Source organism: Capricornis sumatraensis, chromosome 2, assembly GCF_032405125.1.
Source record: "Capricornis sumatraensis isolate serow.1 chromosome 2, serow.2, whole genome shotgun sequence".
Classification (NCBI taxonomy): domain Eukaryota; kingdom Metazoa; phylum Chordata; class Mammalia; order Artiodactyla; family Bovidae; genus Capricornis; species Capricornis sumatraensis.
Window position 1 is genome coordinate 220,305,883 of NC_091070.1, and position 23,518 is coordinate 220,329,400.

General features: G+C 64.0%; 1 protein-coding gene across 1 annotated transcript; it reads left to right on the forward strand.

The window, feature by feature from the left end:
* The first annotated feature begins 12,385 nt into the window (after nucleotides 1–12,385).
* GPR35 (G protein-coupled receptor 35) lies at nucleotides 12,386–13,291 on the forward strand. The gene has a single exon (XM_068962038.1). The coding sequence runs from the start codon at nucleotides 12,386–12,388 to the stop codon at nucleotides 13,289–13,291; it is 906 nt and encodes a 301-aa protein (XP_068818139.1).
* The last annotated feature ends 10,227 nt before the right edge of the window (nucleotides 13,292–23,518 follow it).

Below are 23,518 nucleotides of genomic sequence, written 5' to 3' on the forward strand. Positions count from 1 at the left end.
ATGAGCATCAACACCTCACTTAACTGTATATCCTGGAGATGAGCATACGCTCGTGTATGGTCAAAGACATTTCTCTTCGCTTTTTGCAACTGCCCAGTTCTGCATGGCGGGGAAGGGACAGACTCCACGCCACCCGGGCCCGTGGACAGCTGTCTGAGCAGGGTCCAGGCTGTTGCTGCTCCACAGCCCCACAGATCAGCCTCTCCCACACCCTCTCCCTAAGTCCGCCGTCCATCTGTGGAGGAGATTCCCAGAGGTGGGGTTACAAGGTCAAAGGGCCCAGCTGGATGCTGCCCGGTGCCCCTCCAGGGGGTTAGAAGTCAGAGGAGAGTGTCCAAGGGTGTCCTCCCCCCACGGATGGTTATCAGACTTGGCTCTGGCCCACCTGACGGGAGACGGGGCTGCCGTGCCCTGTACGCTGGGTGCCCTCTTTCGAACAATTTCCGTCTCCTTCTCTGTGAACCGTCCAGCCGTCGCATTACCGGTCGGCATCTTGCCCACCCTCCAGAGGGCCTCCTGCCTCAGCGTCACTGGGGTGCTGATCAAGTTGGGCTCCCCCTAGACAGACTGGCTCGTACCAGCCTGAGCTGGAGGCTGCCTGCCCTTGGGGTTGGGGGCGGAGGACCCCTTTGTGGAGAGACAGAGCCCCAGGGTGCTCTGAACCTGGGTGCTGACTTCAAGGCGAAGATGACGTGCATGAGGCACACATCTGCTCTCTGCCCACCAGACTCCCCAGCCTGAGGTTGCCACCAGGGAACAGCGCCTGGAGCTGCTGTCGGGCTGCAGGGGCCCCAACAGGGTGTGGGTCCCTGGAGAGAAAGAGGGGCAGAGAGTGTGGGCAGGAGCTGCCTGGATGGGGCGGGCCCAGATGGCCATCTCTGCTGGGAAGGGAGGCCCGAGACCAGGCAGGCGCTGATGGCCGGAGGCCACAGGGAGGCGGTGTCCCCAGGAGGAGGGCTGGTGTGGGGCAGTGGTCCTTCCAGGCAGACAATCCCCAGGCAGAGAAAGGGGAAGGAGGCCCTGGGGGAGGCAGGAACCTGTGGCCAGCTGTACCAGCTCCTCACCGCTGTGGGGGGCGGGGGGTGGGTCCCAGGGTTCAGAGCAGGAGGCAGAGTGGGCAGCCTGGCAGCCACCCTGGAGGAGGCCCCATGAGCCGCCAGGCACCCCTGCCCTCAGCCCAGCCAGGCCAGGGAGGCAGGGTGGTGCTCACGCGTCCCCATCCTGGGGTCTGCCTGCCCGTGGTGTCTGAGGTGGGGTTGCAGGAGGGGAGCTGCCCCCGGCCCTGGTCCCTGAGTAATGCTACTGTTGGCTGGATGGGGTGTCAGGACCAGGCGCTGGGAAGCCCGAGGCCCCGCTGCCCGGCCCGTGGGTCCGATTCTGTGGGCCAGAATGACAGGTCCACCCCTCAGGCCCAACTACTCCCCAAGGGGGACCCAGAGGTGACCCTGGGGGCAGCCAGGCCAGGCTGGCAGAACCCCACAACACCTCAGGGGTCCCTCACAACCCCTCAGGGGCCCCAGCTATGCAGTTTCTCTTCCTGGGGCAAGTCCCCCAGCTCGGAAAGGACTGGCCATGCCTGGCTGGGCCTCTGTTGGGCACCCTGGGGTCCCAGGGCAAAGGGCTGTGGAAGGGGCTGCAGAGGGCAGTAGGGCTGAGGGGGTCTGTCTGAGAGCACGAGGGGTTTGGGGGGCCACAGGGAAGTGTGTGGTGAGAGCTCAGGGGCACCGTGAGGGCCGGACAGCAGAGCTGCCCACCCTGGGTGCCGGAGTGGGAGTATGCGCCCTGGCCATGTGCCCTTTGGCCACCAGGCCCCTGGCCTAAGCGGTAGTCACAGACGGAGCGGCAGTCCAGAGCCTGGAGGGCATCTGGTGTGCTGGTCATCTGACCAGAGGACCACGGGCTCCGCTGCCCGGGTGAGCCGGCTCCTTTCTGGAAACAGAGCGGTCATCCCTGGGCCCCTCAGCACCCATCCCTTGTGGGCTCACCGGCAGGAGGGCCCAGGGGGCAGTGCAAGCCAGAGGCCACAGGTGGGCGGGCAGTGTGGCCTTCTCGAGCCCGACTGCGCCCCTGGGCCTGGCTGTGTCCCCCAGACTCCACCCCTGAAGTGAGAGCAGGAGCCTGTGGGGACAGCAGGGGGCCTGTCCCCCACCCCGGGCACAGCCAAGCCCTGCTCTCCGGCCACCAGCCCGCTCCCCGCTCAGCCACAGGTGCTGAGCGACGGACACCGGGGCGCGGGCGGGTGAGCAGCCAGGTCTCGGGCCACGGAGCGCTTCCTGGAGCGGCAGAGGCAGCGCTGCAGGGGCTGCAGGGTTCCTGGGGGGCCCCTGGAGCCGGCGTGGGGGTCCCTGCCCGAGCCGGTGGGGGCAGGGTGGGAGGCGGGGTCCCTGGCGCCCTGCGCTTCTCACCGAGGAGGCGGGTGGCAGAGCGGCGGGGGCTGTGTGCGGCGTCCCCTGCCCTCCACCCCCGCGGGTCGGGTCGGGGCCTTGGCTCTCCCTGCCCCTCAGCCACTTCCGCGGCAGGACCCTGTCTGATAGACCGGTGGTCAGTGCGTGATGAGTCACAGGTCACATCCAAGGGCCTGCGGAGGCGGCAGGGTGAGCCTCGCACAGGACAAGTCTCGAGTGGAGGGCGTCTCATGCCAAAGAGCTGCACCCAGGCAGCCACGTCCCGGGGCTGAGGGGCCAGTTCACCGCCCACCCGCTGCAGGCCCTTCCCCGCTGCACATCGCTTCTCCATTTCTATAAACTTGTTTTGTGGAAAAGTTCAACTGTATGTCGAAATAGGGGGTCTCGTACAGAGACTTCCAGTGTGCCTGCCCCACGAGGACCGAGGCCGCCTGGCCTTACGGCAAAGCCCCGTCCCCTGTGTCACCTCAGCCGGTGACTCGGGAGTGAGCGTCCAGCAGGCAGGACCAGCCAAGGCGTGGTGATGAGCCCGAGGACAGGAGCTGGCCCCCGGCCCTGCCCACACTGGCCAGTCCCCGCCGTTCACGCACAGAGGACGCCGGCCCCAGGTGGCTCTCGACAGTCCAGGCCTGCGGGGTCCCTCGGGGGGCTGCGGGCAGAGCTCGGCTCCTCCAACTGCCCCTTCATGAGGGACCGGCCTGCAGGAAGATGGAGGGTGCGAGTCCAGGAAGAAACAGCCAATGGGTGGCCCAGATCCCCAGAGAGACGCGCCTGGAGGTGCAGCGGTCGCCGTGGGGGGACCAGGGAGGAGGGACGAGCGGGCAGCCTGGCCAGGAAGGGCGCAGTGCCCCTGCTCTCCTGTCTTCCTCAGGCCCTGAGGCCGGTCTGGCGGCTCAGGTGACGCCTGAGCCCAGGGCCTCTGGGCAGCGTTGGGCGAGGGAGGAACAGCCAGCCAGTTGAACAGCGCCTGCGGTCTTCAGGTCTGGGGTGGAGTTCAAGGCTGTTTCCTCAAGATGGGGCCTCATTTTCCTGTGAGATGGGGTGAGGATGGTCCCCAGGAGTGAGCGGTGAGCCTGGGGTGAGGATGGTCCCAGGGGTGAGCCTGGGGTGGGGTGAGGAGTCAGCCTGGGGTGGGGTAAGGATGGTCCCGGGGTGAGGGGTGAGCCCGGGGTGGGGTGAGGATGGTCCCAGGGGTGAAAGGTGAGCCTGGGGTGAGGATGGTCCCCAGGGGTGAGAGGTGAGCCTGGGGTGAGGATGGTCCCAGGGTTGAGGGGTGAGCCTGAGGTGAGGATGGTCCCAGGGGTGAGGGGTGAGCCCGGGGTGGGGTGAGGATGGTCCCCAGGGGTGAAGGGTGAGCCTGGGGTGGAGTGAGGATGGTCCCAGGGGTGAGGGGTGAGCCCAGGGTGGGGTGAGGATGGTCCCCAGGGGTGAGGGGTGAGCCTGGGGTGAGGATGGTCCCAGGGGTGAGGGGTGAGCCCAGGGTGGGGTGAGGATGGTCCCAGGGGTGAGCGGTGAGCCTGGGGTGGGGTGAGGATGGTCCCAGGGGTGAGGGGTGAGCCCAGGGTGGGGTGAGGATGGTCCCAGGGGTGAGGGGTGAGCCTGGGGTGGAGTGAGGATGGTCCCAGGGGTGAGGGGTGAGCCTGGGGTGAGGATGGTCCCAGGGGTGAGGGGTGAGCCCGGGGTGAGGATGGTCCCAGGGGTGAGGGGTGAGCCTGGGGTGGGATGAGGATGGTCCCAGGGGTGAAAGGTGAGCCTGGGGTGAGGATGGTCCCCAGGGGTGAGAGGTGAGCCTGGGGTGAGGATGGTCCCAGGGTTGAGGGGTGAGCCTGAGGTGAGGATGGTCCCAGGGGTGAGGGGTGAGCCTGGGGTGGAGTGAGGATGGTCCCAGGGGTGAGGGGTGAGCCCAGGGTGGGGTGAGGATGGTCCCAGGGGTGAGCGGTGAGCCTGGGGTGGGGTGAGGATGGTCCCAGGGGTGAGGGGTGAACCTGGGGTGAGGATGGTCCCAGGGGTGAGGGGTGAACCTGGGGTGAGGATGGTCCCAGGGGTGAGGGGTGAGCCTGGGGTGGGGTGAGGATGGTCCCAGGGGTGAGGGGTGAGCCCGGGGTGGGGTGAGGATGGTCCCCAGGGGTGAGGGGTGAGCCCGGGGTGGGGTGAGGATTGTCCCAGGGGTGAGGGGTGAGCCTGGGGTGGGGTGAGGATGGTCCCCAGGGGTGAGGGGTGAGCCCGGGGTGGGGTGAGGATGGTCCCCAGGGGTGAGGGGTGAGCCTGGGGTGAGGATGGTCCCCAGGGGTGAGGGGTGAGCCCAGGGTGAGGATGGTCCCCAGGGGTGAGAGGTGAGCCTGGGGTGAGGATGGTCCCCAGGGGTGAGGGGTGAGCCTGGGGTGAGGATGGTCCCCAGGGGTGAGGGGTGAGCCTGGGGTGAGGATGGCCCCAGGGGTGAGGGGTGAGCCCGGGGTGGGGTGAGGATGGTCCCAGGGGTGAGGGGTGAGCCCAGGCTGAGGTGAGGATGGTCCCAGGGGTGAGGGGTGAGCCTGGGGTGAGGATGGTCCCAGGGGTGAGGGGTGAGCCTGGGGTGGGGTGAGGATGGTCCCAGGGGTGAGGGGTGAGCCTGGGGTGGAGTGAGGATGGTCCCCAGGGGTGAGGGGTGAGCCCAGGCTGAGGTGAGGATGGTCCCAGGGGTGAGGGGTGAGCCTGGGGTGAGGATGGTCCCAGGGGTGAGGGGTGAGCCTGGGGTGGGGTGAGGATGGTCCCAGGGGTGAGGGGTGAGCCTGGGGTGGAGTGAGGATGGTCCCAGGGGTGAGGGGTGAGCCCGGGGTGGGGTGAGGATGGTCCCAGGGGTGAGGGGTGAGCCCGGGGTGGGGTGAGGATGGTCCCAGGGGTGAGGGGTGATCCTGGGGTGGGGTGAGGATGGTCCCAGGGGTGAGGGGTGAGCCCGGGGTGGGGTGAGGATGGTCCCAGGGGTGAGGGGTGAGCCCAGGCTGAGGTGAGGATGGTCCCAGGGGTGAGGGGTGAGCCTGGGGTGAGGATGGTCCCCAGGGGTGAGGGGTGAGCCCAGGCTGAGGTGAGGATGGTCTCAGGGGTGAGGGGTGAGCCTGGGGTGAGGATGGTCCCCAGGGGTGAGAGGTGAGCCTGGGGTGAGGATGGTCCCAGGGTTGAGGGGTGAGCCTGGGGTGAGGATGGTCCCAGGGGTGAGGGGTGAGCCCGGGGTGGGGTGAAGATGGTCCCAGGGGTGAGGGGTGAGCCCGGGCTGAGGTGAGGATGGTCCCAGGGGTGAGGGGTGAGCCCGGGCTGAGGTGAGGATGGTCTCAGGGGTGAGCGATGAGCCTGGGGTGAGGATGGTCCCCAGGGGTGAGGGGTGAGCCTGGGGTGAGGATGGTCCCCAGGGGTGAGGGGTGAGTCGGGGTGAGGGGCGGGCCCGGCTTCGGGGGAGTTTGAGGCTGGTGGTGGGAGGAGCTGTAGGCCCACCCCTCTCCCCCCCTCCCCCGGCAGCGTCCCCTTCCCTGGCAGCTTCCACGGGTGTCCCCCCTTCCTCCTGTGCCCCCCGTGTGGTGTCCCGTAGTCACCCCTGCCTTGCCCACTACAGTGGCAGCGTGCAAATAACAGGCCCCAGGCCGGCTTGGGGCCAGACCAGTGGTGGGGGCGGGGGGTTGTTTCCCAGCCGAGTTTTGAGAAGAGGGGAACAGAAAGTGCTGGCAGCGACAGAAGGCTGAGCCTAAGGCCCAGAGGCCGGCCCCCGGGGTGCCCTCGGCCCCCTCCCCGAGGTGCCTGGGGCAGGGCTGGCGCTGGGCGAGGCAAGTGAGGTGCTGCCCCCACCCCCTCATCTAAGGGCCCGCGGTCAGCAATCAGGGTAAACTGGCCTCCCGAGCAATACACCGGAGACAAGGCAAGGTCCAGGAAGATGGAAGCAGCAGTTAGACCACGGCGGCTGGTAGGACCAGCGCTCCTTTGCCTCAGGCTGAGGTGGGCGGTGAGGGAGCCCCTGCGCCCGCAGCAGCGGCCACGTCTCCCCGCGGACAGCGCTGCTCCCCCCACCCCCACCCCGCGCCCGGCAGCGCCCAGATTGTGAAAGCGAGGCCGGCCCGCCCCGCCTCTAGCCTCCCCTTCCAGCGCCGAGGCACCGCGGCTCCCGCCCTTCCATCTTGCAGGAAGCCCCTCCCCACTCCGCTCCGCCCACCTCCCAGGTCCGGCTTCAGGGCTGCCTCCTTCTGGAAGCCTCCCGGTCCTGACCGGCCCTCCGTGAACCCCACGAGGTGAGTGCAGGCTCCCCTGTGCCGGGTGTGTCTCCCTGGGCCATCTCCCCAACGCCCTGCCAGCCGTGCCCACGAGTGAGGCGCCCACGGCTAGGGTGGGCATGGAAGGGGGCAGACCAGTGTAGAGCCAGGCCAGAGTGGGCACAGAGTCACAGAGCCCTGGGGAGGACCGCTGGGGGGTCAAGGCCCTCGGCCAGTGGCCACACTGAGCGGCTCGTGACATCCCACCTGCATGTCCTCAGGGTCCTTTGCCCTCGTTCTGGGCCAGTCCTGAGTCCCCCACTCCTGGCTCCCGATGGCGGGGACATCACTCCCACCCCAGGTGATGATGCCGGGGTTGGGGGTGGTGGAGGACAGGGGGTCCCGGAGGCAGCGGGGTTCCCAGGGGCAAGGGTAGGGATGGGGATGGGGGCCCTGGGCACACCCAGCAGCCTCCTAGGGAGCGACTCCACCTTCTGGGCACTTCCCTAGAAGAGGTTCATCTGGACAGGGCAGGGATGCCAACATCCAATCTCAGGAGTGTGTCCCCCTGCTGCAGCGTTGCCAGTGGTCTTTTCTCTCAAACTCCAACTATTCTGAGGGGTGAAGGGCCAGGACCCCGGAGCAGGAGGAGCCCCCTGCCTTCAGTCCCACACTTGGAAACCTGACCCCCCAACAGGCTGCCACGCGAGCTCTTGGGCAGGTGTGAAGCAGGAGAGGCGGGCGCTGGGGCCAGGGGCGCTGAGCAGTGAGGGTGGGGGGCCTCGGAGACGGAGCCTTGTCTGAGCCTGAGCTTGGAGCAGTAACGGGGCTGCGGGCCCTGCCCGCCCTGCTCTGCAGAGGGCGCCTTAGGGCTCTGAGCCCGCCCGGCAGCGGGGATGGGTCTGCTCTGGACTCTGAAGCCGGCTTGGTGGGGCCAGCCCTCTTGGACCCCCGGGAACCCAATGGACCTGGAGGAAAGGACCCAGCCCTGCCCTCCCTCTGGTGGGGGGATGGTGAGTCGGCTGCAGGGCCAGTAGAGGGAAGGGCTGTGGGGTGGGGAGGCGGGGGGGCTGCACCCTACTCCAGGCCGCGGCCACTCATGTTTACATGCGCCTGCTTTGGGCCAAGACTCTGCTTGTCGCCGGGTGCTGGCCACCCGGCTGATTCTCCCATTGGGCCCTGCTGACCCGTGAATGGGACTTGTGAGGCCCTGCTCTCTGCAGGAGCAGGAGGGGTCCCAGCCACAGGCCGGGACAAGGACACGGGGAAAATTCAGGAGAAGGTCTGTGGCTGAACGCCAGGTTGCAGAGGGGCGCAGAGGGCTGCAGAGGCTGGGAGCTGGTGGGGAGGGGATGGTCGGAGAGGAGGGACGGCAGGGGAGGGGCCGACAGTGGGACCCTCCAGCCTGGTCTGCAGGGTGAGCCCAGTCCCCTCCTCCGGGCAGGGTCCCTGGTTCCCGAGTCAGGAGGCCAGCCAGTCCCCTTCGTGGAGCCCCAGGTTCTGCCTGTGGAAACGGGCAGGGTGGGGTCGAACTCGCCCCAGCCCCTCACAGGCCATGCAGGGAGAGGTGCTGAGGTCAGGGGCAGACAGCCCAAGCCTAGCGGACAGGGCGCTGCCCTCGGGTGTTGGGGGAGGGCAGAGTGGTCCCTGTGAGCAGGGTCTGGGGCCCTGAGCTCAGAGAGGAGGGAACAGGAGAGAACATTCTAGAAGGGGAGGGGGTGGTCTGCAAGGCCGGCTTCCGAGGAGGGGCGGTGAGAGGCTAGCTGGTGGAGGGGCGCGGGGGTTGGAGCAGAGCGGCAGGAAACCCACCCGGAGTGGGCTGTGCTGTGCTGCCGTGCGTGCGGAGGTGCAGGGCCTTCCTGCCAGGACGCGGGGGTGGGTCGGGTACTGACCACAGACACGGGGTCCCCGCCCGGGAGATGAGGGGAAGGTGTCTCTGCACCACGGGAGGTCGCGACCTCCGCCTCCGCTGTCTCCAGGAAGACCGCTGCTTCTCTGGGCGTCAACAGAGGCGGCCGCTGGCACCCCACTTCCTCTCCCAGGAATCCCCCAGGCAGCCCCGGTCTGGGCCAGCAAGGGCAGCGGGGAGCCCCGCACACTGTCACTGTTGTGAGCCCGCCCTCTGCCTGCCGGCGTTAAGGAGGGGTGCGGTCGGGACAGCGTGGGGGCCCGGCTCACCCGGCCCTGCTTCCCTACCAGCCCTTCGGCAGGACCTGTCAAGGCGTCAGCAGCTCAGGAGGGAACCAGTGAGTCCGGTCAGTGCCCGCGGGGGCCGGGGGTCTTAGAGGGTGAGGCCCGTGACGGGGTCTCAGGGGGTGAGGCCCGTGACGGGGTCTCAGAGGTTTGAGGGTGGGGGGGTCTCAGGAGTGAGGGTGAGGGGGTCTCAGAAGGGGTCTCAGGGGTGAGGGCCGTGACGGGGTCTCAGAGGTTTGAGGGTGGGGGGGTCTCAGGAGTGAGGGTGAGGGGGTCTCAGGAGTGAGGCTGAGGGGGTCTCAGGAGTGAGGGTGAGGGGGTCTCAGGAGTGAGGGTGAGGGGGTCTCAGAAGGGGTCTCAGGGCTGAGGGCCGTGACGGGGTCTCAGAGGTTTGAGGGTGACTGGATCTCAGAGGGTGAGGGGGTCTCAGGAGTGAAGGTGAGGGGGTCTCAGAGGGTGAGAGTGACGGGGTCTCAGGGGTGAGGGTGCGGGGGTCTCAGAGGGGGAAGGCTGTGATGGGGTCTCAGAGGGGTGAGGGCCGTGACGGGGTCTCCGAGGGTGAGGGTGAGGGGGTCTCCGAGGGGGAGGGGGTGTCTCAGCAGGTGAAGGCTGTGCCGGGGTTCTGAACCTCGGCAGGTAACCCGTAGGAGGAGCCCTGTGGGGGCTGACGGTCTGGCACCGGGACGTCACTCATGGGCAGCAATGCAGAGGGTCTTAGGGTGACTCCTGGGGCCTGGTCCCCCCTTACTCGAGTCTCTGAAGTCTCTCGTGGGCTTAGACCAGTGTCTGAAGCTAGAAGGGAAGATCTGAGGGGGGCCCCTAGCACAGCGAACGCGGCTTTGTGAAACTCGTCCCGGGTCCTGGGCTATTTCTAAGTTGGGGTCCCAGCTCCAGAGGTCTCTACGGTGCCTGGACAACGGGGGTCAGCACTCCACTCTCTGCCCCAGACCCCACTTAGGGCCACAAAGGCACCTCAGCGCCGCAGCGAAGGTGGCCTCCACCCCGCTGGGGGAGTGGACTGACCCGCCACCGCTGTGGGAGCAGGAAGTGAAGCCTCTGGGCTGCTGCCCCCCTCCCCGGGCCGCCTCCCCCAGCAGGAAGTGGCGGTGCCCCCACAGCTGAGCGCTCCGAGCCCCGGCCACCCCCCAGCCCTGCCCTGGGGCCCCGCACCCTCGCCTGGGGTAGGCAGGACCTGAGTGGGTTGCCATGGCTTCTGGGGACCCGATGCTGTTTGAGCTGGACCTTGGGACTTGACCCCTCAAACCTTTTCCACCCCAGGGGAGAGGCCCCATGAGCAGGGGCCTCGCGTGCACCCTGATAATCTTGCGGAGTTGACGTCCTTCTGCCTGACGGTTAGCAGTCATTATAAAGGGGGGAACGTAAAGATGGCAGCTAGATTTTTTAACTTGCTCTCTCCAAACGTTGGACTTCCCTGGTGGCTCAGACTGTGAGAGACCTGGGTTTGATCCCTGGGTTGGGAAGGTTCCCTGGAGAAAGAAGTGGCAACCCGCTCCAGTACTCTTGCCTTGAAAATCCCATGGACGGAGGAGCTTGGTGCAGGCTACTGTCCACGGGGTCGCAAAGAGTCGGGCACGACTGAGTGACTTCACTTTCACTTTCACTTTCTCCAAACATTGCGCCACACGAGGCTGGACTGAAAGTTAACACGCCTACAAGTGTGGAGCAGGACACAGCCCCGAGACAGCCGTCGGGTGCAGGGCATCCCGTGAGGGGCAGGCCTGCCTCCCCCTGCTGTGCCAGGCAGCGTCCGGGTGACCGTCCGCTGCTGCGGGCCTCGCTGCCCAGAGGAGCCAGGGGCAGGTGGGGAGACGGCCCGGAGGCGCGCGTGTGGCAGGATCACCCGGTGCTCCCAGCAGGCTTGGGGGCTCTGGGCCGGGGGCAGGCAGGCAGGCAGGGAGGACCCTCAGCAGTTGCCCCATTGGGTTCTGGAGTCTGGGGAGCCTGCCTGTGTGGGCCTGGGGCCACAAAACAAGGAGTGAACAAGCAGAATCCTTCAAACACGAGGAGAGAGGCTTCGCACACAGTGGAAGCGTTCGTGAAACTTGAATTGCTGGCAAATGGGCACTTAAAATTCAGAAGGGATTCACCGGGATAATTGGGTGGAGTATTTCCGCTCCCACTTGCTGCGGTCTGGGCGCTAGCTCCCCTAATGGACTGTGGCCTGGACGCTCCCAGGGGGCTGTGTCTCGGGAAATGAGTGCCCCGCTGCCACCCCCGGCACCCGTGAGCCTGATACCCCGCCTCTGGATGTTTCTTCCCTTCCTGTGTGTGAGCGGGGGCAGGGGAGCAGACTCCCCCCTCCAATGGACTGAACCCCCTTCTCAAACTCGCCTGAAGGTCAGGGAGCCCCCAGGGGGCCCGGGGCTCATGGAGGGAGGAAGGCCTCTCCCCCGACCCCTCCAGGTCCTTCCAGCCAGAGGAACCAAGGTGGGGGGCAGGAGGGGGTCCGGAGGGTGCCTGCCACTCACACAGGCGTGCTCCATGGGCCCACACGTCTGACACCCACGCCTCTGGGTGCCGCCCAGCTCAGGGTGCCACACCAGGAACATCAGACCGCTGACCAAGTCCATCCCCAGCCTGGTGAGCTGGTCCTGGCAGTCCTGGGCTGTCATGGAGTGTGTGCAGGGGAGTGAGAGGTGTGGAGGCTGAGGCCATGTAGGAGCTTCTGACGATGACCGGGTGGAGGTCACCCAGCAACACCCCAAGGCCGCCAGAACCACAGGGCGGCCCTGACCACGGGGAACTCAAGGGGACTCCTGAACCTGTTGGGGCATCAGGCCAGTCTAGGTGGGCTGAGGGCAGCTGGGGAGGCTCTGGGAGGGGCGGAGGGAGGGAAGCTGGGAACCAGAGCGCCCGACCACCGTCCCCTCAGCAAGAGGACGCGGCACAGGAGGGAGAGAGGGGCTGGGCTTCTCTGGAGGGCCGAGCTGTGCCCCTGCTGCCCTGGACCTCAGTCGCCAGGAGGGGCCCAGTCGGGAGACGCCTGCCCTGCTGAGGTGCAGGAGTGCATCAGACGCGGGTGCCTCCTGCAGCCAGGTCTGCGGAGGACGTGGCGGGGCAGTGAGCCACCCTGGGGCTCCACGGGCCGCCCAGTCTACCCGCTTTCGGACTCCAGTCCCTGTCTTGCAGTCGCCTCTGAGCCCCCCTGCTGAGAATGGCACTGGCCTGGGGCGAGGCTGGCCACCCCTGGGTCCCTGTTCCGAGAGCAGGTGGAGTGGGGGCCCTGGGGTCTGAGAGCAGGTGGAGCCGGCCTGGCTGGGGCTGGGGGTGGACCGTGCACTCCCGCTGTCCTTTCTGCCCAGCAGCCAGCAGGTCCCTGCAGAGGCAGGCTCAGGCACGGGGACCTGGGTCCAGCCCCGGGCTGGCTCCCCGAGCCATCTCAGGCCCACAGGCCTCTGAAGGCCTTGGTTTCCCACAGGTAGCCTGGAGGGTGCCTCGGGGCTTCCTGGGGTGTCCTTGGGCAGGTGGACGTGGGGTTCTTGAGGTGGGGGTGGCCAGGCTTCCCCCGCTGGCCTGCCCACCTCACACCCTGCTCCCCTCTGCAGCCCCAGGATCATGAACAGCAGCAGCTGCAGCTTCTGGGAGCCCCTAGTGGTCAAGGGAGTCTTGCTCACCTACCTGGGCGGGCTCCTGGCGCTCGGCCTGGTGCTCAACGGGCTGGCGCTCTGGGTGCTGTGCTGGCGCCTGCCGCGGTGGACGGAGGCCCGCGTCTACATGGCCAACCTGGCCGTGGCCGACCTCTGCCTGCTCTGCGCCCTGCCCTTCTTCCTGCACTTCAGGGAGGCCTCCAAGGACACGCCGCTCTGCCAGCTCTCCCAGGCCGTGTACCTGCTCAACAGGTACATGAGCATCAGCCTGATCATGGCCATCGCCGTGGACCGCTACCTGGCCGTGCGGCACCCCCTGCGCGCCCGCGGGCTCCGCTCCCCCGGCCGGGCCGCGGCCATGTGCGCCGCGCTCTGGGCCGTGGTCCTCGGCTCCCTGGTGCTCCGCTGGTTCCTGGACGTGCAGGACGGTGGCTTCTGCTTCGCCGTCCGCTCGGGGCGGAACACCTCCACCGAGGTCTTCTCACTGCTGGGCTTCTACCTGCCGCTGGCTGTGCTGGTGTTCTGCTCTCTGCAGGTGGTGACCGCCCTGACCCAGAGGCCCGAGGCCAACCCGGGCCAGGCGGAAGCCACGCGGAAAGCCTCTCGCATGGTGCTGGCGAACCTGGCTGTCTTCGTGGTCTGCTTCCTGCCCTTCCACGTGGTGCTGACCGTGCGCGTGGCCCTGGGCCTGCAGACCTGTGCCCTTAAGACGGCCATCCAGATCACCAGCAGACTCTCAGACGCCAACTGCTGCCTGGACGCCATCTGCTACTACTTCATGGCCAAGGAGTTCAAGGAGGCATCTGTGTCAACCACGTCCCTCAGAGCCGAGGCCCACAAGAGCAAGGACAGTCTGACTGTGACCTTGACCTAGGAGATGAGCCATGGGCTCCCCTGCGGGGGGACCAGTGACCAGAGACCAGCCCCACAGTCTGCCCTGAACTCGCTGTGGGCCGTGGGCTGTGGACACTCAGGAGGCTCAACTCAGCAGGACAACCTGGGCATGGAGCCTGGGGAGGCACCACCCCCACCCCCAGGGCAGAAGAGGGGCAGGATGAGGACAGGAGGACTGGGGCCTGAGCGGGGCCAAGCCCAGGGACCCTGCTGCGTCCAGAGCCGCCTGGCACACCTGGGGCCCTGGGAGGGGGGTGTCTGCCAGATGCCTGAGGCTCTGATAGCCAGCCTTCTGCCACTGCCCCACAGGGGCCAGAATAAAGCTCTCCCCTGGGGCTCTGTGCCACCCACGGCCGCGTAGTGGGAGGTGGAGCGCCAGGGGCGTCCTCCAGGTGGCTTTCTAGGGCTTTCCACTTGGGGGCTCTCCATGGGCCCTGCCAGCTGCTTCCCACCCTGGCCCACTCCCCATTATCTGGGGCGCTGCCACCAGGGAGGGCTGGTCCTCCGCTGCCTTGTCGGTCCCAGGCCTGGCCCAGGCCTGAGTCTGAGCAGCTGGTCCTGAGCTCCAAGTCCAGGTGTAGGGAGAGGTGGGGGGACTGTTAACCTCTGTGTCAGCACGTGACACAGATGTCTACAAGGACCAGAAGTGGAGAAGTCCCAGGAGCCACCTAGGGCCTCAGCCTGGGTGTCAAGTGCTGCTATCGGCAGAGACAGTCTCTGGGACAGAGAAAAAGTGAGAGATGGGAGAGAAGGAGAGACAGATGGGGAGGAAGCAAGAGAGCGGGGGCGGGAGACGGGGGTGGGAGAGTGGGGGCGGGAGAGTGGGGGCGGGAGAGTGGGGGCGGGAGGGGGGATGGAGGGGGGGTGGAGAACGGGGGCGGGAGACGGGGGTGGGAGAGTGGGGGCGGGAGAGTGGGGGCGGGAGGGGGGATGGAGGGGGGTGGAGAGCGGGGGCGGGAGACGGGGGTGGGAGAGTGGGGGCGGGAGAGTGGGGGCGGGAGGGGGGATGGAGGGGGGTGGAGAGCGGGGGCGGGAGACGGGGGCGGGAGAGTGGGGGCGGGAGGGGGGTGGAGGGGGGTGGAGAGCGGGGGCGGGAGACGGGGGCGGGAGAGTGGGGGCGGGAGGGGGGATGGAGGGGGGCGGGAGAGTGGGGGTGGGAGACGGGGGTGGGTAGTGTGGAGGAAAGAGCGGAGACAGTGGCGGGACGGGACGCGAGTGAGGAAGATGATCAGCAGAGAGACAGAACGAGCCTCCAGGGCACGAGCAGAGAGCACGAGGGCAGAGCCGGGAGGAGGGGCAGAGAGACAGACAGACGGTTCAGCCTGCTCTGCCCCAGGCCCAGGTCCCTCCTGCTCTCCTGCCACCCGGGAACCCCAAGGGCCAGCCTGGGACCCCGTCTGGCCCCTCAGAGGGTCCCCGAGAGTGGGTGGAGGTCAGGCGTTCTCAAGGAGGGACCAGGACCAGCTCTTCCAGCCAGAGGAGTTTGGGGCTTCACACCCAGGCCCACAGGAGGAGGGGCCTTCCAGGAGTCATGTGGTCTGGGGCAGACGGAGTAATAGGGTGGAGGGGTGGGCCACAAAGGTCCTGAGCTGATCTGATGAAGCCTTGGGTGAAGAGGCTCAGAAAAGGCAACCTGCCTGGCAGGGTGCCACTGCTCCAGGGCTGGGGGCCCTCATCCCACGGGGCAGGGGAGGTGACAGGTCTACAGTCTGGAGGGGCCCTTGGCAGAACCCCTGAGGTGAGGGAAGGAGGCACCCTGACCCAAGTTGTGTGGGAGCCCAAGGCTGGCACCTGAAATTGGGGAGGGGGAGAGAAAGATGGAGGTGGGGGAGGGGGAGAGAAAGATGGAGGTGGGGGAGGGGAGAGGGAGGGGGAGGGGAGAGGAAGATGGAGGTGGGGGAGGGGAGAGGGAGGGGGGAGGGGAGAGAAAGATGGAGGTGGGGGAGGGGAGAGGAAGGGGGGAGGGGAGAGGAAGATGGAGGGGGAGGGGAGAGGAAGATGGGAGGGAGGGGAGAGGAAGATGGAGGTGGGGGGAGGGGAGAGGATGATGGGAGGGAGGGGAGAGGACTGCGCAGCCTCCCGCTGTGGGCCAGGTGGAGTCCGCCCAGCAGGGCACCCTGGCCCTGAGCCCGCTGAGGCTTCCACATCATCCCACCCCGTCCCAAGCTGCCGACCTCGGCGTCTGTGGCTGCCGTCTGGGGAACGACCACAGTGGCCACAGCGAGGGCAGCGATGTCCTGCTGCAGGTGGTGACCACTGTCTCCGTCTGCCTCCCTGCGGCTCTGGGTCTGCCGTGACTGGCGTAGGTGGACAGAAGCCTGCATCCTGTGGTCAACCAGGCGGCGTCCACTGCCCACTGCTGCTGAGCCGGCCGTATCCTGCCTGAGAGGTGAGGCAGTCTGGCCGGGAGGGCCCCTGGCAAGGAGTCCTGCAGACCGTCCACTAGGCCAACACCTGCAGGAGCAGGTGCATCATCAGCACGGCTTGAGAGGAAGCTCTGGGACCCTGCCACACCCAGACCTCCATGGGTCTTAGGACGTGTCCACTCCACTGCGGCCAAAGGGCCTGGCGGGGAATCGAGTGCCTGGATCAGCACCAACACAAACCCGCACTGTGACGTCCAGGCAGGAGACCACCCTGGGGGCTCGTGCTGGGCCAGGGCAGCAGGGTGGCTGCTCCTGACAGCCTCAGGCGACCAGGCCCCACCTCAGCCTCCCAGGACATACAGGGAGATTTGTTTGGGCAGAATGAGGGCAGACAGGCCTCAGGCAGGGCAGAGCCTCAAGCCAAACCCACCTTCCTGCCGGGCCACCAGCCCCGACCTGTGACACAGTGCGGCAGGGCCCTGGACCCACACGGCGGTCAGTGCGGCTGGTGGGAACCCCCCTCTGCCAGGGTCCTGCCCCGGTGGATCCAGGGTAATTCAAAAGGAAGACGAAGTAGGCGAGGAAAAACTTACTTAATTAGAAATATAAAGAGAGATTAGGAAGAAATAGTGTGGTAGGAAAGTTTAGTGGAGAAAAGCGGCTGAATAACTTGGTTTACGTGGAAAACCAATAAAGTTCCAAGACAAGGAGCTTGCACCATCTACGTTAGGCCGCCGGCGTCCTGTTGAATAGTAGGGGGTGCCCTGCCTTGGGCTCCCTCTCACGTGGCTCTTAAAAGCCGGGGCAAGTAAGTAGACATGGCGAGCCTCCACACCCCAGATGGGAATTCAGCCAGAAAATAGAGTAAGGAAAGAAGACACGGGGGAAACCAGTCTTTCCAGTGACTGGTCCCTCCTCTATTGTCCGGAAAGGCCTTATATACTCTTGCTTTTACATAGAGATCAATGGATAATACAAAATTATGCAGCGTCAGCCGCCCTGACTCTTATCGAGACCAGGCTTTCTCTCTGCATACCTAGTTGTATACATAAGTCTTAGGTGATTTATATCATCTTCTGGCCAGAAGGCCAATTAACATTTTACGGCCCTTTTCTGATAAGGGTTTGTCAACCAGAAGACTTATTAGTGTTGATCTTCCCAAAGTCTGGTGCCACTCTCAGAAAGCACTAAATAAAGTTACATTCTTACACAGCAAGGATACAACAATTTATAACAAGTGAAAGGAGTACAGTGATTTATAACAAAGAGAAAAGTAATTAACTCAAAGGTCTAGTGTTGCTAACATCAAAACTACTGTATTCCTTTTTCTATATCCCAATTACATTGATCAATATCCTTCAGATGCCTAAAAGATAAAGAATATGGAGGGCTGGCGGCAAACATTAACTCAACAAACTCTTCACCAAACTAATTCTTAACTCTAAAAGGCTCTATATCTTTTAGATGTTTTAAGCTTCATGCCTCTCACGGTTGGGGGCTGTAAGCAATCCACAAATTGTAAAGTCCGGGCCGACCGGTCAGGTAAGCTAGAAATCTATCAAAGGGGCTTAAGCCGAGACATTCTTTTCATATGCAGGGGACTGCTAACTGGAGCCCTGAGTTGATCGCTTTTAGAGGCAGCAGAGTGGACAGCACAGTACAGTAAGGCAGGCAGGCTCTGGTTTTTGGGGGCAGATGTTCAGGAAAACCCAGGGGGAAGCCCTGACGCCTGACTCGCCTTGCCCATCAGGCCTCTCCGCATGACCTTGTCATGGGTGGGGTCTCCCGTGCTGGCTCCTGGCATCCCTCTGCCCATGCAGGTGCCCTACCCATGGCCTGGTCCTAGGGTCTTCTCCTGCCAGGAGGCACAGGCCTACCCATTCACCCACCACTAGCACCAGGCACGCTGTTCTGGGGCCAGGCACAGGGGTGCTTCAGATGGCCCACCAGAGAAGCCGTTTATGTGGCCAAGGCTGCTGGCGGCATCAGGGCCCTTGACCACCGCTCCGGTGCCAGGGAGATCAAGCGCAGCCATCTGTCTGTGGCTCAAGCACAGAGCTTCTCCAAAGACCAAGAGCACGGCCACAGCCCCTGCCCCCATTTCCTCTTGGGACTCTCTGATGGCCAGAGCAGCAGCTGGCCAGCAGAAGGAGATGGGGCCCTGGCCCTCCATGCCCCCAAACCCGGAAACTGCAGAGTACAATGTCTGTCCCGCCGGGTTCAATCCTGACCACCGGTTCCTCGGGACTCCTGAAGGGGGGCACTGCCTTGGAAGACAACCTTGAGCTGCAAGTGAGCTGGGAGGGCCAGACCCTCTGCCTCCCCATCCCAGCGCACTCCGTGTGCAGTGAAAAGCATCCCGACACAGCCGGTCCAGCCACCCTCCCCAGCTGGTGCTGCCCTCTGCCCTCAGCCACGGAGGCCCAGCTCTGCCTCCAGGAAGACATGTGCTGCTGGCCGTGGGCACCTCCGCTCACAGAGGCCCAGGGACAGGCGAGGCCCGGGGTTCAGGCTGGTGGCACACTCACTGGAGGAGGGTGGGCTCATTGGCCTGCTACGTCCTCATCCCTGCCTCAGAGGCCCCCAGAGTCACCGTTCAGGGCTGGTCCCCTTGGGGAATCAGGTGCCAGGGACCAGGCCCTCCCACCAGGTCCAGAGACCACTGCCCCCTGGGGGCAACGCTGGGGCTCAGCAGGCGGTGGGGGGCTGGGTGTCAGACCACAGAGCGGGGAGGGGCGCCGTCCACGCAGGGAGCTGGCTAGAGCTCTTGACCCGCTCCCAGGCTGCGTCCTGAGGGTGCACCCAAGCCAATAATTTATCAGTATGCTCAGATAAAACCTGCCGTGTGCCTGGCAGTGGACTCTGAAATGTGCACCCAGAGCCTCACGGGGCTGCACTCTGGGGTCCTTCATGGAGGAATGGAGAGGAGAGAGGCTGGGAAGTGGGCCAGATAAGATGGTGGGGCTGAGAAGGGGCTGCTCTGAAGGTGGGGAAGGGTGTGCCTCAGAGGAGCAGGAGGCGCCCTGCACGTGGGCCCCGCCATGTGCTGCCGGCTGGACGCTGGATGAGGGTCAGGACAGGGAGCCGCCCTGGGGGGGTCCAAGGGGGACATGACCAAGGCCAGGGGGGCACGGGGGGCGTCGGGACAGCAGTGGCAGGTGTAGGCCAGGATGCGGACTCCGAACGTGACTAGGGGGTGACGACGGGACTCCAAGGGACACTCTAGGGGGGCATGGCTAAGGAGGAAGCAAGAGGGCCTCCAACAGAGAGGGTGCCCGGGTTCCAGTGTGGAGGGGTGTGAGGGCCAGAAGGAAGCAGGGAGAGCCAGCAGCAAGGAGGCGGATGTAGCTGTGACCCTGTAACCAGGAGGGTGCTCTCTGGAGAACAGGGGGCGGACTGCCTGAGCGGTCACGCTGTGTCCTGTCTCAAGGACACCCCCGACCATGGCCCCACCTCGCACACTGCGCCTCGCACACTGGGGTGGAGCCGGAGTCACTGTGCTCGGCACTGCTCAGCTTGCTGGGCCCGGCCCGGTGTCCAGCATGTGGCAGGGACAGGCTAGACAGGCCAGCCCTAGAGGGTGGGCGAGGTCAGAGCCTCGGTGTGGAGGCGCAAGGCCAGGCAGCGGGAGCCTCCCACTTCACCCCACCTCTGCTCTCTAGGCCCCGCCCTTCTGGCCAGGCCCCGCCCATGAACAGGCCCCGCCCCTTAGGCTGCACCAAGGAATAGACTCCGCCCCTTATGCCCCACCCCAGAACTTCTTTCCCGGGAGGTTCTCACTCGGTGGGGCTGGGGTTGACTGGTCCCACCCTCCCCTCCCCAAAGACTTTCAGGCTCCAGAAAAAGGGGGCGGCCCCGCACTAGCAAGGAGGGGGCAGAGGCCTGGGCTTTGCCTCCCAGCACACCTGCCTCTCATCGCAGCGTGTCCAGCTGTGATTGAAGTTTCAGTTAATTTACGGAGGGAATGTGAAATCTCACTGTGACCCAGACCACAGGGTGAAAGTAGCCTGCTCGGCAGAGACCCAGCCAGGGCCCACGGGCAGCTCAGGTCGGGGGGTCGTCCCACCTGCCCGGGTCCTGGGTGCAGGACTGCCCCTGTCTGGGAGGGGGACTGTTAGAACACCACTGTGGGGTGGCTTCCAAACAGCAGGTCCCAAGGCTGGAAGTGGACCTCCGGGCACCCTCCTGGTCCAGGTGCCAGCACGGCCGCTTCGTGGTTCACAGACCATTGTCTGCTGCTGGGTCCTCCCTGGTGGAAGGGGTGCAGGAGACCCCTGGCTTCTCTTTCCCAAGGGTGCCAACCCCATTCTGGAGGGCTCCACCCTCATGACCTCATCACCTCCTGAGACCATCACATCCAGCTGGGCTAGGTTAGGCTTCCAACTTTGGAAGTTTGGACATAGACACTGTGAGCACAGCAAGGGAGCTGACTGAGGTGATCGCCCAGCGTGTACCCAGGACCTAGTCGGCATCACCGGTGCTGGCGTCCGTGAGGGGCTTCTAAGCATCCGCGTGAGGACGACTCTGATAGTGAGCTGCCCCTCCCTGGCTTCTCCAGAGACGTGCCCCTCAAGAGAAACAAACCTGAGACCTGGGCACCTGCCCTCCCAGGAGCAGGAGTGCCTGTCTGGCCTCTCCTCTCCCACCGCCTCTGACTGTCACCCCTCAGCGGCCCTGTCCCCTCCCTGCTGTGGCCTCTGGACCCCTCCCTGCTCTGGCCCAGTGTGCCAGGGCCTGCAGGCACCGACCTCTGTGAACAATCGCCCACTGTCCCGTAGTCTAGAGAGTGGTCCTGTGTTCCGGCTGCCCGAGTGCGGATTCAGGTGGCTCCCTCCCGGGCCGCAGAGTTCCACCTGTATCCTGGGATCCTCTGGTTCAGGGTGACCCCTGACACTGGGTAGAGGTGAGCCCCAGGCTCATTCGAGTATTGAACCCATACCCTCGGAGTCTGGCCTTACTTCCCAGCCAGATCCCCACCCCTGCAGACCACAGGGGCCCAGAGGCTGGGGAGCTGCCCCATCCCTGGCAGGGCCTGAGCTGTATCCCCACATTTGGGGGATGGCCGAAACTCCTGAGAGTGACTCTCTGGCTGGGAGTGAGGGGGGTCAGGGTGGCCTTCCTCAGGTACTCCTTCTCAGACATGAAATTCCGAGGACCGGCCCCCCACCCCCAACTGCTGCCAGAGCAGAGGATAGGGAAGGGCCTGTCCTGCCTGCACTCTTCCCCTGAACGACTCAGCAGCGGCTTTCAGCGCTCCTCCTATCTCGTTCCCTGGACTTGCTGCATGGCCCTGTGGGTCCAGACACTGCTGGCCTTGGTCCCTCTATTTGTGACCTAATATCACTGCCAGTGGGTTTCCCATGCGGCACTAGTGGCAAAGAACGTCTCTGCCAATACTGGCGAACCTCTCCAGCACCACGGTCCCAAAGCATCAATTCTTCGGCACTCAGCTTTCTTTATGGTCCAACTCTCACATCCGTATGTGACTACTCAAAAAACCACAGCTTTGACTAGACGAACCTTTGTTGGCAAAGTGATGTCTCTACTTTGTAATACACTGTCTAGGTTTGCAAAAGATTTTCTTCCAAGGAACAAGTGTCTTTTAATTTCATGGCTGCAGTCACCATCTGCAGTGATTTTGGAGCCCAGGAAATTTTGGAGCTGTTTCCACTGTTTCCCCATCTATTTGCCATGAAGTGATGATACCGGATGCCATGATCTTAATTTTCTGAATGTTGAATTTTAAGCCAGCTTTTTCATTCTCCTCTTTCGTTATCCTAAGAATTATAATTCTATCAGGTCTGCATTTGAGATGTCGTTTGATCACTTAAATGATAGCAATAAAACCGAAAGAGAAAAACACCAAAATGATTTTAGAAGACAGAATCCTTGCTGTGGGTCTGCATTATTTTATTACCTTTGTTTGCAACAAGATACTGTAATTACTCTTCCCACAAATGGAATAATATTGAAGCACTTACCTCCCAAGAGAAACTCAAAACTCTTAGTGGAGAAAAGCATGTGTCTTGGCCCTGAATCTTCAGAAGCCTGGTGTGGGGGTGTCACCTCAGAGATGAGCCACTTCCAGGACTCCTTGACTGGAAGCCCTGTGCCCTGCAGTCCCAACAGCTGTGGGTGACACCCAACAGAAGTGAGCGTTAGACTAGAGGGGACAGGAAGGCAAGAGCTGATGAGACTGGGGTGAAAGTTTGGATGAAAATTGTCAAGTTTGAACACGGGCAGTGTTTGCACCTGCTGTAGCTGAAAGTATTCTGGGAAGACATTCTGTGTGTGACTGGGGCATGTCCCCTACCTAATCCTGTACAACAGGAGGCCTGAAAACCCACCCTTTGGCCGCCGTTGATGGAACATTCCAAATGGGGGTCGGTCAGGTGGTCCAGCCCCCAGACGTTATTAATATGAAGGCATATAGGATGGGATCTCCAGGTTCACTATGTCCCGTTAGAGGCTGGAGCGTAGGAAGGATAAAGTGAATTAGAAAGTGATAGGAACTACCTTGTGTCGAGCCCAGGAGGAACCTTAGGGCGGGGGTCAGTGAGCGTCCCCCAGCAGTCACCACTGGGGTGCTGGACCGGAACATTTCCCATGGACACAGCTGGCCCACTAGCCAGCATCAGGTGTGACAGAGACCCCTCCCTGACCCAGGGACACAGAGTAATTACGGAACATCCCATGTGATGCCACAGACCTGCCAGTGGGGAGGTCAGTGACCGGAAGAGTTCCTGAATGAGATGGGAATTTTATTTACCTGTTAATACAGGTGCGTTCTCCCAGGGATGTCCATGAACAGGACAGGTGCGTTCTCTCAGCTATGTCCACGAACAGGACAGGTGTGTGCTCCCAGGGAACGTCCATGAACAGGGAGCATTGTCCCCCCTGCAGTGGCCTTGGGACCCCCTGAGGAGCTGCCAGACACCACTGCCATGTGAGCAGTGCCCACGAGCAGCTCTCAGACCACAGGGCCTGCTGGGTTTCCGTCAGTCGAGGGGAACGGACAGCATCCTCTAGCATGGTCCCCGTCTGGTCAAAGAAGGGAAAGCGAATTGGCTCACGGCCAGTACACGCTGTCGCCTCTACGTTGGGTTTTACTGACTCGTGTGTGGTGGCCAGCAGCCTGGTCATACAGTCATGCAGATGGGCACCGGGAAACTGGTGTTAGGGCCCACGCAGATCGCTATGGAGATTCAAGAGCTGTGTTAAGCTAGGACATTCCAGCACCCATCAGAAGTGCCCCTTCCAGGATCAGAGGTGACTGGAATCAGCAAATGGCTATCCTGGTGCTCTTGCCTAAGGTGGCCCTCCGGGCTCTCAGCATGAGTGGGCATGGGGGCTCTGAGGGTAAGGTGACCCCGGGCTCTCAGCATGTGTGGGCATGGGGGCTCTGCAGCCACGCAGAGATAGGCTGATTCCAGACACGGCCTCCTGCACCTGGACAGCTGGGGGCAGGCTCCCCAGGGGAGGACCCCACAAGGCTGACAAGTCAGACTGATGCCCCGTAGCCCCATAGAGTACAAATGGGTCCTGCCAGGAGCGGACGCCGACTCTGGCCTTGGCTTTGTGGGTCCAGTGGGAGATGCAAGCCCTCGGCTACACACACACACCTGTTCCTTCTCAGCCTCTTCTCAGAAAGCGGAGTAGAGCTCCCCGTGCGCTGCGGGAGGTCCTTGCCGTTGTCTCTTTTATGTACAAGTAGTGTGAGTACATTCATCCCAAACCCAGACCTTTCGCCTACGGTGACCTGACGCTTGTTTTCTGTGAGGAGTTTGCTGCTAATGCTGCCCAGCCAGTCCCAGTCTTGGCCATTGAGGAACCTTGTTCTC